This window comes from Papio anubis, chromosome 2, assembly GCF_008728515.1.
Source record: "Papio anubis isolate 15944 chromosome 2, Panubis1.0, whole genome shotgun sequence".
NCBI classification, from domain to species: Eukaryota; Metazoa; Chordata; class Mammalia; order Primates; family Cercopithecidae; genus Papio; species Papio anubis.
This window is the reverse complement of record NC_044977.1, coordinates 189,475,792-189,490,013: the sequence shown is the minus strand read 5'-3', so window position 1 is coordinate 189,490,013 and position 14,222 is coordinate 189,475,792. Positions and strand designations below refer to the sequence as shown.

Genomic DNA, 14,222 nt, shown 5'->3' with positions numbered 1-14,222 from the left:
TGGCTCACTTCCTGTAATCCCAGCAGTTTGGGAGGCTGAGGCGGGCAGGTCACTAGGTCAGGAGATCGAGACTATCCTGGCGAACACGGTGAAACCTCGTCTCTACTAAAAATACAAAAAAATTAGCCGGGCACGGTGGCGGGCTCCTGTAGTCCCAGCTACTCGGGAGGCAGAGGCAGGAGAATGGCATGAACCCGGGAAGCGGAGCTTGCAGTGAGCCGAAATCGTGCCACTGCACTCCAGCCTGGGCGACAGAGTGAGACTCCGTGTCAAAAAAATAAATAAATAAAATAAAATAAGAAAACAACATTTTAGGCATATATTCTGTGGTTTACAAAGCAAACTTTTTTTTTGAGATAGTCTCGGTCTATCGCCCAGGCTCGAGTGCAGTGGCGCAATTACACAATCGCAGCTCACTGCAGCCTCGACCTTCCAAGCTCAAGCAATTCTTTCAGTTCAGCTTCGTGAGTAGCCAGGATTACAGTCGTGTGCCACCTCACCTGGCTAAAGTGGATGAAATCAATGTGTGGTGATCATTTACTCTTAGGCAAACAGTTCTTATTATTTGTGGGTACTTTGGTTTCTGTGGAATTCTTAGCACTGGAAGTAGCAGTTTAATATAAGGATACTAGGTCTAGGAGGGGAGAATTGGGTCCCTGAGTTTCTGGCTTTCATTTTCTCTCATTTTGGCAGGTAGACCATGCTGGTGAGGTCTGTGGGTTAGCCAGGCCTTCTCTGCATTCCCTTGTCCTGATGGGCTGACACTCCTCAAGCAATCCTCTGGGAAACCAGGTATAAACTTTCCTGTTCTTAAATAAGAAAGATTAATATAAAACTGCTCGATTGTGTTTTTCCCCATTTCATATTTTTTTGGGAAGAAAAAAATTCTCAAGTACCGTTCAACTTCCAATACTATTTTTTCCCTAAAAAATGTCTTATAATTTGTCTGACACGAGACTGGGCATGTATACAATCTTATTTGTTCTTCCAATAATACCGTGTCATGGAGTAATGGGATTGTATCTCATTTCAAAGATGAAAACATTGAAGCTTAGGGTAATTTAGCAACTTGCCAAATTTTTCATGGCTATCCAATGATAGAGCCATAATATAACCACTATGATTTTTTAATTTTTATTATTTTTGTTTGAGATGGAGTCTCACTCTGTCACCAGGCTGGAGTGCAGTGGCACCATCTTGGCTCACTGCTACCTCTGCCTTGCAGGTTCAAGTGATTCTCCTGCCTCAGCCTCCCGAGTAGCTGGGACTATGGGTGCCCACCAACACACCCGGCTAATTTTTTGTATTTTTAGGAGAGATGGGGTTTCACCGTGTTAGCCAGGATGGTCTCGAACTCCTGACCTCGTGATCTGCCACCTCGGCCTCCCAGAGTGCTGGAATTACAGGTGTGAGCCACTGCGCCCGGCCAACTGGTGTGATTCTATATTTGAAATTGGTTTCACTGTATCTAGGGCTTGCGAGGTAAATGGCAAGGAGAACAGGAAACAGTGGCTAAAATCCCTAGTCTATAGACTCTTTTGTTTAAATATCCACCTGTATATTACATCACACACACAGATACTTCCCATTTTTACAAAAATGCCTGATGAATGCATTTAATAATATAATACATTTAATCATGTAAAGATAGCATTCTATAACAACTTGCAGTTAATATATCACGGACATCTTCCTATAACAGTAGATCTACTTTATTCTTTTATTTTCCTTTTTATTTTAAAGTAGTATAAGTACAACATAACCAATACTCATCAAAATGCAGAGTTTTTGTTTGTTTGTTTGTTTGTTTGTTTCCACCCCAGGGATTCAGGTTTGGTAGGTCTGGGTCGGGACCAGAGTATGTGGGGTCCAGGAGAGCTTCTGGGGTGACTGATACACACCACTGGTGAGGAACTACTGCTATTCTCTGCCACATACTCTAGGGTCAATGAGATGTGAAAAAACAGAGCAACCAACAAAGCATGCAGCTAGCCAACAGCAAAGTACCCTGGTGCCAGAGAAAGGCTGGATGAAAGGAGGAGAGGATTGGACTCCATTTCCAGCGAAGGGAGAAGTACAGTGATGTTCCCATGGTAGACATAGGTAGTCCGGTTGCGTGTTTCATAGGGGTATGCAAAAAAGAGGGATGTGAAAAGACAGTGACAGCCCCTAAAGACCTCCATCGGGACAGAGATTAGATTGGAAGCTGAGGAGCTTAAGTTTACATTTGCATGGTAAGCACAGCTTTATTTAGATTGCTTATTTGAAGTGCTTTGGCAGGGCTGATGGATTGCGGGAGAGCTAAGAAACCTCAGAGATCCCTTCTGATGCCACACGAATTGGAAGAGGGTCTGAGTACTAGGAGGTGCATTAGTTCTATCTTATTACTTTCTTTTTTCCATTAGTAAATAACATTTCCCATTACCAATTTGCTTAGCACATTGAACGACATGTACAATACACAAATAAGAGCTCTGAACTTCTTTTGGCAATAATTTCAGTTTTGCCCCCCTCTCAAAATATCACTGATTTATCCACTTGAGAGTCTCCCCCCTTTTGTGGAGCATCTTACTTGCTGATGAAAGAGGTAACCAGCGTAAATAATCCTAATGTGGACTTTTGGAAGAATGGCAAACAGAGAGGCCCAGTGGAGCCCCAGCCTTGCCACTTCCTTCATCCCCAGCAGGAACCTGTTCTTGATTTTCCCCAGGGGCCTCAGCCCAGTTCCTGGGTCATCCCAGGCCCATGGCAGGGGCACTGAATCCAGCCCAGCCTTGCTCTCTGCAGCTCAGCACCCAGCCACACTCTTGGTTAGTCTGCCCAGAGACAGTGCCCTGATTCTGTTCACTGGGCTCTTGCCTCATTCCTAAGCCTGAGGTCCCCTGTGGGTACTACTGTTCCCAAGTTCCTGCCTGGCAGCCTGCCTTGAGCCCCAGATATTTTCTAGGAGTAAAGAAGCCTTTCCCAGGCCAGGCTCCCACCCGGAATTGGAACACCGCCTCAGGCCCGAGGTTTCTGACTGGAGCTTAGCCACTAGAGGACAGACCCCATGGAGCCAGTTTCCTGTCCAGATTTCCAAGTATCACCTGCCCCATTGCTGGACTCTAACTGCTTGTTGGGAACATTTCTGCTTCTGTCTTATGGCCTTTCTCTCCTTCCTTCTTGGCCAACTGTTCCCCTGAGCTGTGAGCAAAAATTGCTATGAGCTTCAATTGCCTGGTAGATTAAATTTCCTTTGGAAGTACCTGCAATATAATATTATCATCTCCCCAAGCACAGATTTTCACCCCGGTGGGTGGGCCCAGTGCTATGTCCTAAGCCCTCTGGATCGTACCTCAGTAATGGGATATGCTCTACAATTCAGTGATATGGCCATGGCTTTACACAATTGGTGGGTTCTGGAAAAGTTCTATTTAAATCTATACTTAGCAAAAAAGTTCCTCTTAAATATTCTAGAGATACTGTTTCAAAGTATCCTATTCTAATCCCTTTACAAAAAGTGAGTAGCAGCCGGGCATGGTGGCTGACACCTGTCATCCCAGCACTTTGGGAGACAGAGGTGGGTGGATGGCTTTTGCTCAGGGTTCAAGACCAACCTGGGCAACATGTTTTTTGTCTTTACAGAAAACAAAAACAAAAATTAGTTTGGCATGGTGGCTCCTGTCTATAGTCCCAACTACTTGAGAGGCTGAGCTGGCAGGATCCCTTGGGCCTACAAGGTTGAGGCTGTAGTGAGCCATGATTGCACCTCTGCTCTCCAGCCTGGGTGACAGAGTGAGACCCTGTCTTTAAAAAAAAAAAAAGTGAGTAGTAATATGATGTTGTGTGAAGTATATCATATATAAGACTTGAGAATTTTAGCTTTCACATATTGTGATCTTGGACAAATCATTACACAGTCATCTGGTAACTTTTTTCTCACTTGAGAAACAATGAGGGTAACTTAGTAATTTCTAAGGCCCAGTCTAATTCTAATAGTCTCTGATTGTTAATAATCGCACCCTAACTTGTATTGTTTTGTATATTCAAATTTTGGAGTTAAAAGTTCTCAAAATTAAGTACACTGACATGAAGCTTCTGCCTGGGGACTGTCTCTTTTGGAGTTTGTTTGTATAGGTTGTCCTTAATGACCTGGAATTGTTATAACAGCTGTCAACTGAGGTAAGCTTCACGGAAGGGGAGCTGCCTTACCTCCAGAGAGGAGCTTTTAATTTCTTATTTTTGGAAATAACCGAAAGCCAAGAGGGCTCTTCTGAAAGTGAAACAACAGGCCGCCCCAAGGCCCTGGGAGGAGAACAGACCCGGTGCTGAACGGGGATATTTGAGAGGAAGTCCTCTGAGAAGCAGAGACGGCGTCAGCCTGCTCTTTTCTTCTGTAATTAATGGGGAGTCCCTGGAGCTTTGTATTAGACCCTTTAATTTAAGGGTTGCTAAATGTTTTACAAACATTAATTAATTCAGTTAGACTTTGCACCACCACCTTGAGGCAGGTAATTCCTCTTTGGGATATCGCATCTTTGCTTGCTACCACAGACTATTTTAGAGCAGATTAGGATAATTATTAATAGCCGTAAAGCCTTGAGTTCAGATAAAGTTCTATAACAAAAGGTTTCAAGTACTTTACAAATACAAGATTTGTGTAATGAGGACTGAGGAGGAAGATTGAGCCAGTTTATTGCCAATGATGACAAAGCAGAGATATTGCACTTGTTTCGGGTTTCTCTCCGTGCTAAAGACACATGACCTTGAACAGCTCTTTGTGACCTCTTTATGACTCAGTTCCTACAGCTTTCAAACAGGGGCAATAATGTTACTCACCTCCCCAGTTCACAGAGATGTTGCAAAAAATAATATTTGTAATATGCTGTGAGTTCTCAGATGAAAGACAGAAGTTAACATATAATGAAACATTATTACCATTTATCATCACACAATCTAAATGGGCCAGACAAGTAAGCATCAGCATCCCCACGGTCCTGGCAGAGAAACCGGTCCTGCCATTATTTCCATTGAACATCTATTCTAGACGCTCACAGAGGTTGAGAACTGCTCAGAGCAACAGGCATGCTCCTAAGATAATCAAAAGCAAACCAAGATGCCGCGTCAGCAGAGGTAGCTAAGTATTGATCCTTTTTATTTTCCGTTCCCATTCTTATTTGGGAGAGAGTATTTGAGAAAAAATCAGTTCAGGGAGAGAATCAGAGAACGAATGAAGAAACTTTTCCTCTTGGATATTCCTCTCAATTCTAAGGTATCACTATATGTGTATAATTTATAGCCCCAGAATGGGCTGTGTGAGAGCCCTCGTCTGTGCCATTGTTCTATGTCTCCTTTGTTAATAATGCTGTATTTATCTAGGCCAGCATAAAACTCCTATCTTTGTGAGGGTTTCCTGGCCTAACTCTCTACTTGAACTTCCTCTGTCACTCTTGTGTAATTAGCATATTATATGGAATTTATATTTTGGTGTTGGTCTTGTTTCTTAATGGACTTAACTTTTTTGGGGCATAATTTATTAAATGTCTATTCTTCATCTGTTGCAGATCTGGGTATACTGAAGTTAATTAAACTCGTGTTAAATGAATTAGTGAATGGAATCCTTCAGGAAAATGTCAAGATTAGAATGTAGACCACACCAAATCCTCATCTGCCGTTCTTACTAAGCCACATCACAACCTGTGAGGCACACAGAGTATAGAATAGAAATATCGAACAGGCACAATTAAGGAAAGAGAGGCTGAATTCAAGAATACCTTTTCAAACAATTTTCCAAAGAGAAATAGAAGACTAACTTAGAAGGTTCAAGAAAATTGTCTACATAAATACAGTATTGCGTAGAAGGACCGAGTTGCTTTGGCACCTGATTCCTACAATATGAGCGCACAGGCTGATCAGGAACCATAGGGATATTTATGGAGTTCAGTTTGCCTTCCATGTTATTGTCACTCTGTGCACTAAGCTCAGACTCAGCCTGGCATTCAGGACCTCCGTGCATGGCGTTGATCCGTATGTCCCTGCCACATGTCACTCCCCTCTTCTTCCTTCGTGCATCCCGTGCTGCAGTGGGGCTGATGGACTTGCTCTCAGCATGACCATGTGTTTCTCCCTCTGATGACTCCCTTGCTTCAAATGCTCTTTCCTGCGGCCTCACTCTTTGTTCGAGCCTCAGCATCTCCACCTGTTGAAGCCTTTTTTGACTCTTTCCAAGGCCTTTCTCAAAATGCTTCCTTCACAAAGAGGCTTTTCTGGTCATATACATGCAAGCCTCTTTGCAGAGCACTTTGGTTGTGCCAAATAAATGTGGAGAAGAGGTATTAGTCCCGTAACTAGGATCATGGATTGGGAGAGCTGCATTGCCTAGGTCCGAATACTCATTCTGTCACTTACTAATGGTTTGAATGTAGGCGAATTACTTAATATCTGCACCTGTGTTTCCTTGTCTGTCAAGTAAGAATGATCAGAAGAGTATCAACCACAGAGGCTTTTGTCAGGATTGCACGCAACAGTGAGTGTAAACTGTTTAGAATTGTGCCTCATATCTGGAAGTGTTCGGTAAACGTTTTCCTTGCTTTCCCACACAACCTACCCCTGTTGCTGGATATGCTTATGTTTGTAGACCAAAAGCACTAAATGAGGGTGAGTGCTGCCCTCATTAAGTAGTATTGCCATAGATCAAATCTAGATGCTTTACCAATAGAACTCCCAAGGAGCCTGAGGAAACTCTGTCACTACTGGAGTCCTCAGCTCTACTGAACCGGGTTGTGGATGATAATTTTCCACGGACACCTGATTTTTATAAAATCTTTTAATGTTCATAGGGACTTACATATTTTCCTTTTCAAGTTTGGCTTAAATATTGTAACAGCATGACCTGATTTATTTGATGGGGTAAGTTTGTGTACAGTTTCTCTAGCTCTTAATCAGTTACACACTCATCTCAGTCTCACAATGGTGCATGAGTTACCAAGGGTATTCAGGAGCCCAGCCAAAAGAAAACAGTGCACATATTGCCAGTGATAAACAGGAGAATGAATTCCTTCTCTCTCACGTGCCCAGGAGCACTGATATACTTTCGCCACGTCACATACTAACACTCCTCCACCTCCATCAGTTGAGATGAAATTTGGAATATGCATGTTTTATGTTTTTTTCTGTACTGAATATATAATTACTGCCTAGTAAGGCTGTTAAATGTTCAGTTAGGTTTTTTGAGTTATAATTTTTTATTGAGGTATAATTTTAAAATTTATTATATCTTTTCATTGAGATATAATTCACATTTCATAAAATTCACCCTTTTAAAGTATACATTTCAATGAGGTTTAGTATATTCACAAATTTGTGAAGCCATCAGTAGTTCTAGAACATTTTTATTGCCGCCCCCGAAAAGAAACCCTGCACTCCTTATATTTTGACCTTGTGATAAAATGTTAATTTTATTTTCATTTATTTGGTTAAATTGTGGTAGCAAATTTTTGAAACCAAGAGAACTATATGTATGTATACACACACACACACACATATACACATACATACATATATATTTTGTAATTACTATTACAATGGGTTTACTTAAATTACTTTTTATGTTTATCTTATACTTTACTATTTGCTCAAGGTTTTAACATACAACATACTCACACATACATACACACGCACACATTGATCTTGGTCACATTAGGGCTGTTTGGGTCAGGTTGGAGATATCATTGCCATTGTAGCTTGAGGGAGAGACAGTGGGCATGGTGAAGGTAAAAATAACTATCTTTTGTTGAATACCTATTATTCCCCAGGCACTCTTTCTTAAAAATCTGTTTGAGGACATATGCTCGATTATCATCATCTTTATGTTACATGTGAGCAGATAGAGGCTAATGGAGTTTGTATAACTCATTATATCCCAAGGTAGCACAACGACCACGTAGTACAGTCCAAATTTGAACTCGGGCCTTCCGACTTTAGTGCATATGACCTTAACCACTGTGTGCTACCACCTACTGTTAGTTTAACAATCCTAACAGCACTTGATCGGTGCCGTACCATGTACTTTCACAAAGATCTCACTCCATTCTCTCAACAGTCCTGTTGGGTGGTGCCAGAGAAGAAGAGCCAGTTCCTATAGTTAAATGGTCACATAGCAAGGCCAGTGCAGACAAGCAGCTGGAATACAGGTATTTTGCCGGAGCTAGGGTAGCGGTGTGTTTCTCTACACCACACTGGGACTTCTAACAGTTATCTTAGGCTTCTGTTCCAGTTCTTATAATAACAATCCACTTTCTATCATGTTTGTTTGGAAGTGTGAATCCCTACATCAACACGAGGATAGCAAATATGACTTAACTTTTTTAGGTAGTCCCTGTGCTCAGGCAATGTTTATGGAATAAATGTGTAAGAAAATTTTAAAAAAGAGTTTGACCATGCATGTAGTCATTTGAATATTTTAGTTCTAGACTTCCTTTAGTGTTGAAATATCAGTATTTTAGTGATGTTTGATGTTACCTTTGTTCTTTTTCTACATGTGTTTCAAAAAAGTAAACTTAATTTCACATACACTTTAAATAGAATGTTTTTTGCATATACCAGGAAATGTGATTACAAATACCTTTTGAAGAGGATGAGTGATAATTTGTACCTTTTGTAAGCAAACTGAATGAGAGTACTATTAGAAACCTATGGATTGAAGCCTTCATTCATCAGAGAAAATCTGCGGCTCTGTGCCCTTCCTCTCAACCCAATTCCTCAGGTCCTCTGAATACAGCAGTGACCTGGGAGTTCTTGCATCTGCTCCTGGCTCCTGAGAAGGGTCCTGCCAACTCTGTATTGTCCTGTTGGATTTGCAGTCAGAAGTCTGAGGCTGGCAGGCACTGGGCAGGCAATGAGTTCTTTCCCTGTAAGTTGGGCACAAAAAGATCGGCATGGGAGCAGCCTCCTTTGAGACAGCTGCTCTGAGAGGACGCAATAAGCAGGGAGCAGCCAGAAATTCCTCCTAGCAGAGGGTGACTTGTGGGAGGAGTTCAGTTTGCCAAGTATTGTCGTTTGTTGAGAGAAGGTGTGTGCTCAAGGAGGAGTTTTAACCTGGAGGATCATTAACTCTTTTAGTCAGCTGAGGAGGTGCGGTGGCTCAGTGGCTCGGCGAGTTGGAGTTCGTCCTGGAAGCATCTGCCCGGCAAGGTCAGGAAGGAGGTGTGGAATCACTTTTTCATGGGACACTTTGAGAAGGGCCAGCATGCTCTGCTCAATGAAGGAGAAGAGAATGAGATGGTAAGATTCTAGCCACATTCCCTTCTTCCCATCCCACTCCTCAGCCTGCGAGACACACACACACACACACACACACCCCCCACACACACCACACACCACACACACAGACTTCTCTGCAATTTCACTCTGGCATTACATGAGAAAAGGTCATGTTTAAGAAATCTCTCTATCCTGTAAATATAACCTCTGACAGCAGAAATTTGCCAGAATGAAAATATTGTATTTATCTTGTCAATAATGTTTTATTTTGAAAGAAAACAGAGAGGAGAGAAGCACCGTGCCACTTTATGATTCTTGTTTGAGCCTCAGTGGTATAGCCAGTTCTGTTCAAAACACCTAACAATTTTAGGAAATCCCTAATGTGAGAAGCAGTGCATTCCCTGATAGGAAGAAGCAGAAGTGCCGCTAGGTCTTCAACCTTCTCTTCTCACATACCTTGTTCACTGAGTCTGTTGGACAGGGAAGACATGCAATATTAACAATTATCAGCCTATACACATTTCTATTTTCTTCTAGAATTTTACTTTTGTGGCTTCCTCATTATAGAGATTGGTTACAGAAAACTTTCGGGAGTTTGTTATCTCCTTTGTTTTAGATGCACTCCTATCTCGAGAACTATAGGAAAATCCAAGATGACTCATGCTCAGGATGAATTTAAAACTGTATTTCTCAATTACAATGTAATCAAGAGAGAGTCAGAAATGTGTACTTCTGTTTAATAAGGTCTTTCTGCTAATTGTGTAAGCATAGTCTTTTATGCCAGTAATGATGTAATTAAAATGTTAAAATGTGATGCTCTCATTCAATAATAACATTTCGTCTTCCTGGAATTAATATGTAAATAACAAACCTGAAAGATATTTACTTAAAATGTTTTTCTTGGTTAATTGCTTTAGCCCTGACTATTAAATTCTTTGTTCTAAACTGGTCTTTCAAGTCTAATCTGCTTACCTGTTCCTATAGCAACAACATTTTTTGGACTTTCAAGAGTAGATCCCTTCTGCTATCAAAGCTGAAAGAATTATAAAGAAGTAAAAGGCACATTAATTCAGGTGCCTTTCTTAACCATATCCTTTACTTCATTCAGATTTGACTGCCCAATGAATTGCCTTTAGCCCCTCCACAAATGTCACCAGAAATGACTTGCTAGCCCACACTGGATATCGTCTTTGTTTCTTTAAAGAGTTTTCTTTAGGAAGTGAATATTTCATTACTGTCGATATTAAGTTGAAAAGTTTATCTTCATCTTGAATACTCTTCACCAGAAGACAGAGGCTCCTTCCTCTGAAACATTTTTTTTTCTCTCTCTCTCATTTAGAAATACACTCACTCTTTTTCAGTACACCCCTTTCTGCTCTTGGACAATTTGTCTTTCAAGTGTCAATAAGAATCATTTATTTTCCAGAAGACGTTCATGGTTGTAGGGAAACTGTTACCTCTTCCCTAGCGTACATATTCCACCGAAGCAATTCATTAACAGTTCATCTTCATAACGGCACCATCAGATGCATGAGGAAGTCCACCTAGTTTTGTATGCAGCTGGAAGCCCAGTTAGCAGAGGGCTTTTAATATGGAAAGGGACACTGTGTTTTCTGGTGGGCAGTCATTTGGCCAGTACTCTCAGCAGAGGTGCAGCAATTAGTATGCACTCCAGAGCTCTCCATCCTCTTGTGCCTACAGAAACCTGGCCACCTGCCTGTTGCTGTGTCTGACGTTCTGTTCCTTTTTAACTCACTCCTCCATCCCTTGCCCAGAGCAGTAAACTTTAAAAATTATCAAACTATATATATACATATATTCTACATATTTTGTAGTGATTTTTAGTATACACCGCATTTTCTTGGCCACTAGCTAATTTAGTTTTCATCACAACCCTATGAGGTAGATGCTGTGATTCTTACTTTAAAGATGAGGAAATTGATGCACACAGAATTTTCCGAAGGTTGCATCAACCAGTAAGTCCAGGCGCTGAGGCACCACACAGTGGTGTTTAAGTTGATAGTCTTTTGTCTCTGGACCTGAGCATAGCCCACTGATACCTCTTCCAGTTCTTCCAGAGAACATTGCACCCATAAGAAAACACATTTCCTTCCTTCATAAAACAAAGCTAAGGAGAACATCAACATCCAGTCTTCTTATATTCCTCAGGATCTGTTCTGTTATAGATAATTTGAGTTTCTATTTTCTTCAAGATAATTTGAGTATCTTAAATAAGCCTGTTTCCTCTGACTTCCAGGTCTAGAAATGTGTCACCCCAAAGTGTTTAGGCTTGTGCTTTATAATATACTTTACTTGAAACTTTGCAAATGTAATTTCTCTTGTGGTGGAAATTACTTCAAATTTCAAGAGAAAACATTCTAGGGTTTAGACTTCATGTCAAATAAAGAAGAAGAATATTCTGAGGGCTAAAGATGCCTAGGATTATCTTTCATTTTAGAGTTAAAAAACCAAAAACAGTCTGGGCGCGGTGGCTAATGCCTGTAATCCCAGCACTTTGGGAGACCAAGGCAGGTGGATCACGAGGTCAAGAGATCGAGATCTTCCTGGCCGACATGGTGAAACCCCATCTCTACTAAAAATACAAAAATTAGCTGGGCAGGCTGGTGTGCACCTGTAGTCCCAGCTACTTGGGAGGCTGAGGCAGGAGAATGGCGCGAACCCGGGAGACAGAGGTTGCAGTGAGCCGAGATTGCGCCACTGCACTCCAGCCTGGCGACAGAGAGAGACGCTGTCTCAAAAATAAGTAGATAAAAATAAATAAATAAATAAATAATAATAATAATAAACAAAAGCAAACAGGAGCTAAAAAGCAACCCTAGGTGACCTGAAAGTAATATCTTTAAGTGCGAAATGAGACAGGAGCCAAAGGAAGAAAGAGGCTTTTGGAGGGAGAAGGAAGGAAAGGTGAGAAAGTGCCCTTCAGGGAATGTTCACCTAAATGACTGCCTCAGAAAGGCTTTGAGGAGGAAACTCCTGGAGAGCACTGGGACAGGACAGGAGGCCTGGCTCTCATCGGCCTTGGGCTAGCTGCTTACCTGCTCTAGCCTCGGTTTTTATACCTGTAAAATAGGACTGGTCTTTCTTACCCCTACCAGACTCACAGAGCTCTCATGAAGATCAGTGGGGATAATCCATATGAACATGTTTTGAGAAGATACAGTTCTGGCAAAGTGTGAGCTGCTATTATCTAAATAAAGGTAGGAAGAGCCAGGGCCTTAGCAGTTAACCAATTGAATAAATACTACCCCGTAAAAATGAGGTCATCTCTTGCCATTCAGTTATACCAAAAGGAATATGTACTTTTTTTTTATTTTCTTTTTTTTAGACAGAGTCTTGCCCTGTTGTCAGGCTGGAGTGCAGTGGCGTGATCTCAGCTCACTGCAACCTCTGCCTCCCGGGTTCAAGTGATTCTCCTGCCTCAGTCTCCCGAGTAGCTGGGGCTGCCAGTGCATGCCACCATGCCCAGCTAATTTTTGTATTTTTTTTTTTTTTTTGGAGACAGAGTCTCGCTCTGTCGCCCAGGCTGGAGTGCGGTGGCCGGATCTCAGCTCACTGCAAGCTCCGCCTCCCGGGTTTATGCCATTCTCCTGCCTCAGCCTCCCGAGTAGCTGGGACTACAGGCGCCCGCCACCTCGCCTGGCTAGTTTTTTTGTATTTTTTAGTAGAGACGGGGTTTCACCGTGTTGGCCAGGATGGTCTCGATCTCTTGACCTTGTGATCCACCTGCCTTGGCCTCCCAAAGTACTGGGATTATGGGCATGAGCCGCTGGACCTGGACAAGAATGTGTACTTTTATTCATAGGCCGTAGAGACTACTTATAAATGGAGAGGAGCTGGGTTATTTTCTACTTACCTTGCGCATACTTTGGGAAAACACCAACCTCTCAGCTTCCTTGTTTGTGAAGTGTGAGTATGAGAATGCCTGGGAGCACAAATTTCTTTGAGTCGTGACGTTTTGTATTTCTATTTTGAAGGAGTTTACAACCATTTCCCTTATACCATGACTGAGCAAAGGTATCATATGGCTTAATTGATTCTAACATTGCTCTTTAGTTACACCTTAACACAATCAATCTTTTGGGGAAGTGTTTTGTTCCAGTGAGACTTAAAAATTAATATCCCCTGATATTTTTCCCTAGGCCTTAACAAATAAGACCAAAAAAAAACAAAACCCCTTTGAATTCTTTTCTGATTATAAAGGTAACATATGTTTATTGTAAAATATTGCAATGACAAATAAGGATCTAAATAATGAAGTAAATATGCTTCATGAGTTTACCACCAGACATGTCAATAAGAAATGCAGGCTGGGCGCCATGGCTCATGCCTGTAATCCCAGCACTTTGGGAGGCTGAGGTGTGCAGATTGCTTGAGCCCAGGAGTTTCAGACCAGCCTGGGCAACATAGTGAAACCCTGTCTACAAAAATACAAAAAAAGTGTCTGGGCGTGGTGATATGCACCTGTAGTCCCAGCTACTTGAGAGGCTCAGTGGGGAGGCTTGCTTTGGTCCAGGAGGTTGAGGCTGCAGTGAGCTGAGATCGTATCACTGCAGTCAAGCTGGGGGGATAGAGTGAGACTCTGTCTCAAAACAAACAAACAAACAAACAAAAACCTAAAATTCACTTTCTATTTTGCTCTATCTTCATACTTATCTATACTTTTGAGATTATTTGCATCTAATTTATCTGTGTCATGGAAATACGAGGTAGTGGTATTACACAGCATGGTGCAACTGTATTTCTTTCCATTTCTTCCCAACTCCTAACTCAGTGACATCACATTAGTAGCTTGAAATAAATAATGTTGGTGACATTTATGCCACAGAAATCTGTAAATACTACAACGGGACTTCCACCCTGGCCCACCGGAAGGCCAGCTGTTAAATATTTACCAGGACATCACTGAACATATTATTGCCTCATAATCTCCCTTTGTCACCCTACATGTTAAGAAACAATAT

General features: G+C 41.7%; 1 protein-coding gene across 4 annotated transcripts in view; it reads left to right on the top strand.

Moving 5' to 3' along the window:
• Nucleotides 1–7,344: 7,344 nt before the first annotated feature.
• ATP13A4 (ATPase 13A4) overlaps nt 7,345–14,222 on the top strand; it is a 160,412-nt gene continuing 153,534 nt past the window's right edge. For 2 of the 4 annotated variants that reach the window (XR_004182362.1, XM_021934992.2), the window contains exon 1: nt 7,346–9,261. Coding sequence is in view for 3 of the 4 variants with exons in the window: in XM_021934992.2 (XP_021790684.1) it covers nt 9,202–9,261 (60 nt within the window). In the remaining variant the exon portion in view is untranslated. Of the gene's footprint in view, nt 9,262–14,222 lie in introns of all 4 variants that reach the window. The other 2 variants (XM_031663889.1, XM_021934991.2) reach the window with 2 other exon arrangements.